Genomic DNA, 12,972 nt, shown 5'->3' on the forward strand with positions numbered 1-12,972 from the left:
AGGGGCAATTCGGAGTAATGGTTGCTGGTCGCGCGTAAGCCGATCCATTACAGAGAGCTGTCTATACACTCTGATCACGTCCTGCCAACTCTAGACGTCTGTCAGGATTACCCTCGGCCCGATACGCCTTCCAATTTCTGAGGGTCACGCAGGACGAGGCACGGCGAATGTCCCGTTTGCCGGGAATACACATATATACAGACGAATTGTACACGGATCACCCGCCAGGGGCAGCATTCATTCTGCAGGAACCGAGGGAACATATTAGAGCAGGGGGTAGATACCGAGTTTAGAACGCCACAAGTACATACTGCACGTAAATTGTAGCAGTGATTGAGGTGTGCGATACGTCAACAATAAGGGTTCGGGCACAAATGTTAGATCAAAAACAGACTACCTGTTTCTGTTCCGGCGGTTTTAAAGTACACTCTTAGTCGGTGCTGGATAACGAACGGCATATAGGCGGCGCGCTTCAGCGTACTTACAAAAATCCTGTCTATAGGGAGCCCAGCAATAAAAAAATACCCGTGACAGCAACGCGGCACGGAAGTAACGCATACAGCCGGTAAGAGGAGGCGCAAGAAGGAAAAAAATAAAAAAAGGGAGAGCTGCCGTCTCTGTCGCGCCAGCCTGGCACCAGAAGCCGGCATCAGCTTACCCAGAACCGTTCAGCCACAAGCGTGAGCGCGGAAAAGCGCAAGCTGTAGGTGATTGTGACACAAATGGTTTTCTAGTTACATGTAGTCATAATATCCGCGACATTATCGGTGAGAAACTGCCCTGAATAGCGCAAAATAATGCCTTTTTTGCGCCACCGCATCAGGGCTGGGCCACCTACGGAAATGTAACGCCTTATCGCAGGCCATATCTTTGCCAAAAATTATCAAAAATCCCTGCTATTCTTAAGGCCCCTCTAGATCGGGCTGGTTTCTCTGGGACACGGCTACGGAGCTGCGTAGAAGGGCGATAATTTGACTTCATTTCCTGCCTGAAGGCGTGTAGTCTAGCCAGGATTTTACTAAGAGTGTAGCGGACAACTCACTCGAGAGTCAGGGATGTGAAGATTCTCTAGAGGGACAATTCTGCCGTGACAAAGATTACACTCTATCGCGTGCCAGGACACTTGCAAGGGGCTATTCGGCAACGATCTGGCCAGTTTTCTTTCAGCTCGCATGGCACGATTGGCCAACGTGAGGCAGGCCGCACTCCCTCCGAGAGTGGTTCAAAGTGCATTGAGGAGAGAACAACTGCACCCCTGGTAGCTTGATTGGAGGGAAAGCAACGCTGAAACGGACCTCTTTAAGTGAGTTCTGCATGTCCTAGACGCGCTTTCTTGGTTTCCACTCAACAAAGCCATCGTGATACTTCTAACGGGGCATGGCTGGTTCCACTCGTACTTTTACAGGTTCAATTTGCTTGCGGAACCAGACTGCTCGTGCGGCGCCACCTGTGACGGAACCGACCACTACCTTTACGATTGCCTCGTAACGAGAGAAACAACAACGATGATACAGCCACGTGACGACTATGGACAAAGAAGGTACGCGTGCTTGCTGCGACATGCGCATTTGGCTGGTTAGCTAGTCGGACACACAATCCCCGACCACGCTTGAGCACGTGCTGCACTTTGAGTTACACGTTTCGCATTTACACGCAGTACCAAGGCGCAACGAAATTTAAGAGAGAGCAAATTACAAAGGACACACCCGCACGATTGGGACGATCTGGGGGTGGAGCCGCCCTGTCGGCCATGCACTGGTGAGGGTGAGAACCTCGGCGGCCTCTGCCTTGCCGCACTGTCCCGGTCGGCGGAAGACACCATGATAAAACCGTGATGTTCGGCTAGGCCTACCGAGATCTCGCGACTACGACGGTGCACCAAGATTTCACCGCGGAAAGGCAACTGTGCGAGCGAAACGACTGGTTACATGGTGTGGAACACATGCCGTGCAATGCCTCAGTTTTTGGCTCTTTTCTCTTCCTTCGTTTCCTATTGGAACGATGCACGCTTAGAAACGTCGGATGACATGCACTTCAAGACGCCATGTATCGGGCAATGCTTGAACTTGTGTGCGTGAAGTGCTGGTTGTACGCTAATGAAGCTGCCAGCTTAATTTTTCTAAAGACAATAGTCTTTCTTGGGACCTTCAACGCAAAAGCTTCGGTCTGTCTGTCTGTCTGTTTGTACGTACGTACGTACGTACGTTTGTCTGTTTGTCCACTTTTAACGGTACCAGGCACTTTAACGGCGTCATCGTATACCCCAAACGGCCGACTATATCCGAAGCCCCAACCAATGTTGCTTAAATACACATGCAACGTTTGCGTGCGAAAGCGCATTGTCTTCAAACAGCTAAGAAGAGGCTGTTGTCACTGACACGCGTGTAACTCGTAACACAAATAAGCGAAATTGCTCACAGCACACGCATGTGCAAGAAACATATGGAGGTTTCGACAGCCGAACACAGCCTTGTCGCACTGGTATCCGTGAATTGCGGTGAGCGAGACACCCGCGGTTCACGGGGAAGCACTAAAACAACGCTCGAACGCACGTTAATCGTGCTTGCGGAACAGCGCACCACGAACCGAAGTCAAAGCCGAAAGCGTTCACCATAGATGTTTTGAGCTCGTGAAGCCCCACAAACTTTTCACTGATCAAATGCATGCATATGGCACCAGAACAGTTGAAGGTTCCGCCGACGGTTTGCAAAAAGCCACTTGGTAGATATATACCCCCGTAAAAACACTCGCGTTCATATTTGTGTGTTTGTCACCTAAAAAGAAATTATCGCGCACATCTGAGGCACCATAACCACACGTATATATTCTATATGTGCGTCTTTTCCTAGAAAAAAGCATACATAAGTTATTCTAAGGATCGCAGCGTTTATCACGCGGTGCTGACCATGCGACGCCTACACGAAAAGGGAAGTTTTTTCCTACGCTTTGTTAAGACGACATGGTGGTGGCACCTACCAATCGCCTTGCGTTCTACGCCTTATCACCTCTGAGACGGACGTGCGCACCCGTCTCAGAGCCGCGAGTTTTGTTTTCCAAGATAACTAATAGATAGAGCTCATGTCTCATGTGTGACGTGGGTTGGTGCGCTCGTTCGCTTTCGCTGCACGCTCGAGGCACTCTAACGCAGCGCCTCCAGAATATCATTCACCGATTTTCTTGCGCAGAACATAAAATAAATGTTTTGTTCAATCTCTCCAGACGCAAGACTATAGTCTTTCGACGACATTTGCAGATTACCGTGCAGATACGGGGTCAATTTTTTCTCGGCGTGCATCGTGTTCAAGAACCATTGAACTTCTTTCGCGTGCTGACTTTTTGTTAACCAAAATGTTATCATGACAGTTTCTTTTTGTTTTTTCTTTTCTTTTTTTTATAACCTTACGATTTTCTGCTCGGCTTGTTCCAGCCAAGCCCTTTGTCATTTATGAGACACTCCGCGAGGTATCTGTGCTCGGTTAGGCCTTAGGACACAATTGCGTTATCTTTGCCCACCCTTTTCGTTTTTCTATAACAGGGTTTTCGTCTACATTAGCGCTTTTGGTATTACTTAAAGCCTCTTTTCATTTATCTTATATTGTCTTTAAACGTGGTATGCATAATGAAGAAGAGGTTTTCCCGCACCTAAATTTTTTTATGATTTTATTGAACGTAGGAATGAAGTTTGGATTGGCGCGGCACATCTGTGAAACAGTAACGCTTATTTATATTTGATTCAGCATTGTGATTAAAGTATTTTCCGGTTTGGAAATCTGGAAAAAATATTTTTATCCCCAAACCCGGTCGTAAACCAGATGACACATCTTCTCACCACCCAATAGTCAGGAGCTCAATATTCCTCTAAATATTAGAACGCCTTCTAAATTCAAATAGAGTTCAGATAATTTGATTCACAATAATTAATTCAGCTTCACTAGGGTTAGGAGGGCAGTCATGACCTTCAATGCTTTGAAAGAAAGGTTAAAGCAATACAAAAATCTCAAGGTACCAGGGGTATAATTTCACTATACTTCACTACGCGCATTCAATTCAGTATGGCACCCGTTGGTACTCACCTTTTTCCGACGTCACGGGTGTCCCCGAAATATATACAATCTACCAAAATTCTTTTTAACGGATAAAAAGGTAATCTTTCTATCAAAAGTCTCCCATGTAATGAGAGTCCTACTCTAGAAAGTCCCCAAGGGTCCCCCATGATTACGCTCTTGTGGAGCGTTGTTATTAGCAGACTATTGCAGACCCCTATATGCCGAGTAATGTGAGCATTCAGGCTTTTGCGGACGATACCATATTTACGGTGTCATCCTCAACAAAGGCGGCTTTAGAGCAAACGGCAGCCGAAGTGTTGCAGAGAGTGGGTCGCTGGGCGCAGGTCGCAAAAGTGTTTTTCAGTGTTTCGAGGTCAGTGTACATCGTGTTTCCGAAATGACCCTTCGCACTTCGAACTGCACCCCTTGATATTATTATGGGTGATATACGGTTGCAACGCAAACAATCACTTCGCTTACTAGGGGTTATATTCGATTCTCGATTAGGCTTCAAAGAACACATAGATCACATCCGTCAAAAATGAGAAAACTTGGTTCCAAAAACTTTTGCTTTTTTTTCCAAATTCAATATACAGGATCAGGCCAATCTGCAAAAAATGTTACACAAACAAGTCGCGATACCGTTCACCAGCCACGCTGCATACTCTGGTGCGTAGAAACCATCCCCCTGATTCCCTTCTCCGGGAAGAAACTATATCCGCTCATTGCCTTCCGTTAATAGCGTTAACAGCGGCTTACCGCACCATTCGCACAGCAACATTAACGGGTACTGGCAAGGGCGCCTCCAATTGAACTAGAGCTGGAACGCATTTGATCTGAATTTTCACTATTTATTCTTAGACAGCCCACCTGCTATGAACCATCACCCGCCAGAGGTACGTTGGACGACCATCCCGCAGGTCGGGCATGTTCTCACTCCTTCACGCAGTTAACCCGTCACAGGATCAATGACGTCACCCGCTGCCGAGCATTCCATGTTTATACCGATGGCTCGTAGACATCCAGAAGTGCTGGAGCCGCCTTCGTAGTTTTGAACCTACCGTAACTAATCCTTAAAGTGGGAAGGTTTAGGAATCTGAACGCAAGCAGTGCCTATACTGTGCAGAGGTTCTGGCGCTCTAAGAGGCAATCAAGTATTTACTAACGCTTAGATCCCCACATACACGCCGTTTTAGACGTGTACAACTTTATAACCTTCCCAGAATGCTATAAGGTACAACTAGTCATATTTATCTATAAAAATTAAAAATAACTTTCAGAGTTTTTCCGAAACATACTCAAGCAGAGATTTTACATACAATCTACGTACTGTTGCATTGGTGGGGCCGATGTGTCGGACTAACTATGGGATATAGTCAATTAATAACCAAAATACTTTACTGTGCAACAAGATTTTTGAAGTAATAGAGTACACTAGGGAGTTGAATAACATTACCAAATTTATGAAGTGAATTACGAATGTAATAATCCAAACCCACTCATAGGATGCGCGTGCCGAATATTGGTAATGTAAAAAATACATTTTTTGTAATCATTCTTTTTTATCATTGTTTTTGATATTAAACACAAAAGGTATGCATTTCAATACATGTTAACAGTGCTGACAACACCATTGTATTTATTGCTAAGGAAGAGCTTTGTTTGAATATTTAACCAATATTTTCCCGCTTGTTGGAGCGATCCTAGTTTATTTATAATTTGTATGTATAATCTTGAATATTTCTATGTACTGTTTTGCTGTAGTACGGGCCCGAGGCGCCTCACGAAGAGTGGGCAAAGTCAGGAGACGCTCTTTCTTTTTGCCACCTTTGTGGGCATTTTGTGAAAATGCCCCCCAAAATAAATAAATAAATAAATAGGTAAAATAAAACAGGCTTGACTGCCCACCTATATACTGACTTACTATCAGTACTGGCAGCAATAGGCGGTCCAAAGTCGTCGAACTCGCGAATCTCACAGTTAGGAAAGGACCTCACGTTGCCTAAGATGCGTGTCTCCGTGCATCCTTGTTATGTACGTGGACACACCAATGGTAACGGCAACCATTTTGCCGATGCAGCCGCCGCCTCAGCTGCTAAATTTGGCCTTACAAGTTTCCGAAGTCTTCATTAAATCTATTAGCACAAAATTCATAATCAAATGTGAAACTTCTGGTACAGAGATTGGCTAAAAAACTTATTCTGGGACCACTCTGTTCAATTGGATCCCGAGTATTGAGAAAATACCAGCATACTTTTTACCAAACAAGTCGCTCATTCGTATTTCAAACCCATTTACCTTTTTATCTACATTGATTTATTCTCTCTCCTAATTCACGGTGCCCATGTTGTGCACGAGGACACTTAATTCTTCATTACCTAAATGAAGGTATTGTCACGATACCACTGGCGGCCACTCTTTTTCGATCCATAATAAATGAATGAATAAAACATTTATTGAAGAAGGTGTAGATCAAAAGAGGACTTGGCGGGTCCCTATACCGGGACTTCATTCAATTGCGCTGCAAGTCGCGCCCGCTCTACGAGTCTTCACTGATTCTTCCACCATGACGGTGGAGGAATCTACGGAAAGTCAAAGCGTGCGCAGAAACCGCGTTTTTTAACCAGAATTGAGAGAATCATTGATGAGATGCTGCCAGACTATGCTCGACCACAACCTAGCCCAGACGGCACATAACCAAACTTGGCGTGATGTTCTCAATTGCGGATACTAACGACTATGGGGTATGGGAGCATGGCTTTTCCGGCTCTGGACAAGCGCTCTCTTTTGAGCTGCTCTGTTATTTCGACCTTTTTTTATATTGCCTAGTCTGAGAGTTATGATGCACGTAGGTGGGAGTATTGATACAATACCGGTAAAATCGTTCAGGGCGTGGCGGCCCTAGTCCAGCGACTTGGACTGGCCCGACCGGGCGGAGGGGAGTCTATTGAATCCCCCACTACGTCCTTACCAGGCCTTGCAATCGTGTCTGGCTCTGTTTCCGATGACTGTGAAAGCAGCTTCTATTTAAACCCGCTCTTTAAATGCATGCACTTGCCTCTCACGGGTTACATACTACACAGACGGCGCACCGTTTAACACCTAGTGGTGTTTAGACACAGGCCTGCTTTAACGGCCTGCAGGACCCATTAGTACCAGGCCTATGCTGCACGCTTCCATGCTTTCGTTGCATGGCATTCACTGACACTGAATCTCCATAGCATGCCCACCGGAATTCCTCGAACAGGCACAGAGAGCTCGGATAAACAATAGTTCTATACATTGGGGCATGAGTGCCATGCTGGTTCGTTACCATGATGTCACTACGATTTTTCTTCTTTCTTCTATTCTTTCTTCCCATTTTCATTCTTAGGAAGCTTTAGTTGGTTCAGCGCCTGCCAGTTTCTCATCGAGACAGCCACTGGTCGAGTACGTTGTATATTGTCCCTTGTGCGACAAGAGCGGCTCATGTGACATTTTCAGGCTCACGCATTCTTCTCCTTGTATATATTTTTAACCCATTTATGTGTTGCCTTTCTCAACCAACAGTTTATACGGTGACTAGTACTCGTTTTTTCTTTACATTTTTTATTTCTTTTTTTCCTTCTTAAAAAAAACTTCGGATTCTCTACGAAATTTTGAACTTCTTGGTGGGAAGTATAGCTGGTCAAGACGTTATAAGTTCAGGCTGCTGCTGAGCTGACCACCAGCTGGACTTGATCTTGCGGCTCGCTCATGCCACCTTATACATGAGGGCTAGAGTATGTTTCTGTTCATAAGGCCTTAGGTCATTTGGGCCTAGTTTTTCCTTTTCAGTTATCCAGGTTCCGATGGAATCCTGTCTTAGACGTTTCGTTCATTACCATGAGTGAAGGTACACTTTTCCTTGAATACTTCAGGACGGCATTCATACCGGCACATCCTACATCTTTCATCGAATATATTTTTGTTTTCAAATTGGACTATGCGCGTGCTTTTTCTGATCGCTCAGCCAACGCCTTTTGTAAGTTAGTTCCTTACAATCGTAGCCTTTCTGTTACACAGTCCCAGACAGGCCTGTAGGCAGAATTTCTTTTTCCGGGGAGGGGGGGATGGCCTAATTGTTCGATAGAAAGTATTTTCATGGAAAATACGAAGAAAGTAGTGCAGAAATGTAAAATGTCCTTAAATTTTCACGTACTGTTGGGTCGGAGTTAAAATTGTTTCCCATTTTACATACCCAACCGCATTGCAGCTTCTGTATATAATAAACAGGTATCATTCGAGCGAGGTGTTCTTGCACGGTGGTCTAACCGAACCAACAGATGCTCTTGCAACAATAACTTTTGTCGCTTACCACTGTAAACATGATCGAGTGCATTCAACGAGCACCAATACGGCATAACGAAAGCTTGAAAACTAGAAGCGAAGCATCAACTTGCACAATGTCAGAGCGGCTCGTCTGTACGTACCAATGCATGGCAGCGGTCCATTGCTTCCGTCACTCTTTCTCATAAGGGGTTGCGGTAAATGAGTATAAAACTGTAGCGGGATGGTTTTTGTAGGTAAGCACTCCATTCCAGAGCCGTTGTTAGAAATACCTTGAAGCTTCAACCTCCACACATAGAAGGAACGTTGCTATTTTCTAACAGAATCGGAAACACGAACAAGTCGGTACCATACGTGCAACGACGTAAATAAAAACGGTGGTCGTCTGCTCACTTTCCCGATGGCTATGAGCAAGTTCGCCAACTATGGCGCTTTCGTTGAAGCACAATAGACGAATAACGAGAGAGCTGTATAAAAATTCCTTCAACAGGTGGATGTCCCAATCGTAACAAATTGTTTACGCTGTTTACTCTTTCCGTCTTGCGGGCGCCTGCCCGAAGACAGACGCAACTGCCGAAGGGTCGTGGGGTTCGCATAGGTGCGACTGGGGTCCAAAGGGTTGATGGGTCGTCGAAGCCGTCGCATTTCGTACTAAAGTTTCCGTTTCTAAGCTCTCCATGTATACAGTGCCTCGAGCTGGCTCCCTCGGGGGACGGTCTTTGGAAATACGTAGAGAGCATGTGGTCGTATGATTTTTAGACACTCGGATGTATTTTTTCTTGTACAGACAATGGTTTCGCTGACGCCTCAGGCATATGAGTGAGTGGTGTTTTTGTTGTGGTGTTGATTCGCGGGCCGGACACTCAATTTCTCGGTGATCGTTGCCATGCTTTCAGAATAAAGACTCTTTGATAGCTGTTCTTTGTGAGTTCCTTGAATAGCGTTTGCCTTTCATTTCATCAAGTGCACATGTGCACATGTACGCCAATACTTGTGCTTGTGCCTCTACACTCTGGCATTGCCCACCGGACGACTTTTGGGAGGTCGGGTGGGCTTCCCTGGGCCCCTTCTCCTTGCCTACGTGCCTGGTTCCAGAGTATGGTAATGAAGTAATATTCTCGAAGCACTCATTGGTTCACTTGGCACAAGTGGTGTCGGTGAACGCTTGGGCTTCTTTCACCACCCCTAATGACTGAAATTTACCAATGTAACTACAGTCGGTGACAACCTAAGCATAAATATAGGCGCCACCCACGAGGTCGCATTGCCCTTTTCTTGCATGCATCTGCGCTAAAAACAGAGTCGTTCCCGAACGAGGGCAATAATTTTCACACACACGACCATTATCTTGCAACACTAAAAGGCTGCCAGCTCCGCTGCCTCAAACAGTTTGGTAGAGGTGCGCAAGCAAAAGGCATCAAACTAATTCTTCTGCTTGTTGCAGTGGTGGCCGATTATTCAAGAATTGGTCAACGAGATTCTACAGATTCGCCACGAACTACGACACATGTTCGGTGCCTGGTATCTGCTGATCTACCACGTGGTGCTGGATCACAAGGGCCAATTAGGAAGGCGTCACCGGCTTCAATTGTTATAAAAGGCTGCAAGCTCCGCGGACTCGCACAGTTTGGAAGCGGTGCGCAAGCAATAGGCATCAGACTTATTCTTCTGCTTCTTGCAGATGAGCTATACCTCTCCCTGCATATGGCATATGTCTCTGCGCACTGCTGCCAAGCTCTGTTACGTTGTGTTCATTGCACTGTATTTTTGAGTTTCTTAGTTTTCTATTGTTATTTTGTTCGCAACAATGTCAAAAGATTTCGTAAAGGCTCTGGATGACTTTAAACGTGAAATGAGACTTGAAATGCGCTCTGTCAAAGAAAGTGTGAAGTTTTGTAGTGATACTTGCGATGAAACCAAGGCGATTAACACAAAACTGAAAGCATTGATGCAGAAACTTATCGTCGTGCTACAAAATAACGAAGCTCTCAAGAAAGAAAATAAGCAGCTATCGCAACGAGTTGATGAGCTTGAACAGTATACCCGTTTGAAGAATCTCGAGCTTAAGGGGGTCAAGTCAGTCGACAATGCTGTTAACGTCATAAGAAAACTTCGCGAAGTCATGGACGAACCACTCTGTGCTGTTGATATTGACACATGTCACAAGATACCAACACGAGTGACGGGCAACAGCAACACTATCGTTTGTTTTGTGCGACGCAACAAGCCACAGGTGGTTCTTGAGAAAGCTAGGAAACATCGTATCACAAATGAGATACTGGGACTTCCTGGATCTGATCGGGTCTACGTTAACGAGCATTTAGCTCGGGCTAATAAGCAACTACTTGGAGCCACAATTCCCCGCAAGAAAGGAATATCTTGGAAATTCTTATGAACGAGCGGAGGAAAGATTTTCGCCAGAAGGAATGAATCATCGAATGCCATCAGTATTGCCAATAACGTTGATTTGTGCAAAATATCACAATAGCTGCACCATTTTTCTCTCAAACAATCATGGCAATGTTCGAAATACCGACTTATTTTTTGTACAACCCTTAGTCTTTCGACGCTAAATTTCAAAACCTACACCAGGAACAATCTGTTATTTACTTTATTGTAAAAAGCATGAAAAACAAAGGCGATCAACTCGATAATTTTTTTACGTCATTAACAACAGAATTTGATATATCGGTGTTTTCTGAGATTTCGCTGCTCACACATAACGACCACTTTAATTTTAATAACTACGCATATAACGGTCTCCTACGTGCTAGTGGCAGAGGTGGAGGCCTTGCTGTTTATGTTAAACGTCGCTACCAGCACTCTGTACTTGAAGACTGCTCAATAAAGACTCTCAGTGTTAAATATTTCACTGTATCACTGTCTATTGTAATTGTATCAGCAATGTATAAACCACCGACTGGAAATAAGAGACAGTTTCTAAATTTTCTTGAAACATTACTTGAAAATTTTAATTCTACCACTGTTACATTTGTGCTCTTGGGTGACGTTAACATAAATTCATTGCATGATGATTCGAACACCCGTAATTTCAACAGTGTTATTTCATCTTTAGCATGTCACAATGACAATACTTTACGAACTAGAATTACTATTTACACCGCCACTCTTTTAGATGTCAATGTTACAAGCATTCAACCAAGTAGTATTGAATGTGCATTGTTGAGTTCGGACATTAGGGATCATACTCCGGTTTTTTGCTTTATTAAAAGAGTGCGAGAACGTAAAGTTACAGTTTATAGTTACTTAACGCGAGAAATAAATGAAGATAAGTTAAGCAAATTTCAATTTCTTGTTCAGCATATAAATTGGAATAGCATGTCCAGCATCGGTCAAGTAAATTTGGCATACTCAAAATTAATTTCTAAGCTCTCAGGCGCCAAACAGCACTTTCTCGCTAATTAAAAAAAGATTACACAGGAAAAAAATAAGAAAGCCTTGGATAAGTGAAGACTTACTAAAAAAAAAAAAAACTCGCACTAAGAACAAGATGTACCATTCCTTCATTTGGAACCGGGAAGTCAGTCTTTTAAAAGAGCGTAAAAACTAGCGAAATCAACTGAATAAAAAATCAGACAGCAAAAACTAATTATTTTATTGAGCATTTCTCGAGAATTTAAAACAACAGTAGGAAAGTATGGAGAGAAGTAACTAATCTAACAAAACTGAAAGATAATAATGTGCTGAACAAGAATAGTATACACTGAATGGAATGTTGTCCGGATTTGATTTAGCCTGTGCTTTCAATAAGTACTTTGTCAATGTTGGTAAACCAGTTGGTGATCCGCCTAAACTTGACAATGCATTCAGCAACGCTTCAAGTTTTTCATTAAAGTCTTTTCTAGCGCATTCGTTCACTGCGATAGTCTTAACCTTGAGGCTTGGTCATCGGTAGCATTACATTTACTGTGCTGCTGGGCATACCAGCAAAAAATATTGTATATTCATCCCCTTTTGTCGTTTAAGGCAAATAATTCTGTTTACCTGGTCGAATGTTTTGATGGCTCCTCGAAGCACAGGGTCGCAGTCCCTGTACCAGTATATCAACGTCAACCCTGATGCTGTGGCGATCAGGAAGAAGCAAAGGACAAACAATCCACCAGCCACAGCGGTTCTGTAAAATTGCGTTATCTTGAGAGGGCTTTCCCTTATGACTAAAGGTATAATTACAAAATCACACTATTTTACATGTGTGAATGTTCCGTTATCTTCATCGTAATGAATCAGGCGAAATAAGAAAGAGGGTGCACACACCGTAGCTGCATACCATATTCTCGCACGCAGCCGATCAAAAGTATTGTCAAGATTTATCAAGCAGAAATATTTTATCAATATCTACTCAACGTCCAAGAAGAGTTTACAGACACTTCGAACTTCTGATTTTTTCACGGAGTGTAGAAAAGGCTGAATTTTTCCATCGTGCAGTTCTCACATAATTTTTCCGAAACGACATTATAACTACTGACAGCGCAAGAATTTCGGACGTCCTGCTTTGGCGTTCGCTTAAGGACAACTTTGTTCTACATTGTGAGTGCACGAAGTAGGACAAACGCCTAGCATTTTATCTGCGCTTTGTATGAATAATGAGAAAAAAAAA

The 12,972-nt window shown here is 44.0% G+C and overlaps 1 protein-coding gene across 1 annotated transcript in view; it reads right to left on the reverse strand.

The window, feature by feature from the left end:
- LOC119180028 (sodium-coupled monocarboxylate transporter 1-like) overlaps window positions 1-12,972 on the reverse strand; it is a 335,015-nt gene that overhangs the window by 117,612 nt on the left and 204,431 nt on the right. The window contains exon 9 of the mRNA XM_075868345.1: window positions 12,360-12,489. Within this exon, the coding sequence (XP_075724460.1) occupies window positions 12,360-12,489 (130 nt within the window). The remainder of the gene's footprint in view (window positions 1-12,359; window positions 12,490-12,972) is intronic.

The sequence above is a fragment of the Rhipicephalus microplus genome, chromosome 7 (assembly GCF_043290135.1).
Source record: "Rhipicephalus microplus isolate Deutch F79 chromosome 7, USDA_Rmic, whole genome shotgun sequence".
NCBI classification, from domain to species: domain Eukaryota; kingdom Metazoa; phylum Arthropoda; class Arachnida; order Ixodida; family Ixodidae; genus Rhipicephalus; species Rhipicephalus microplus.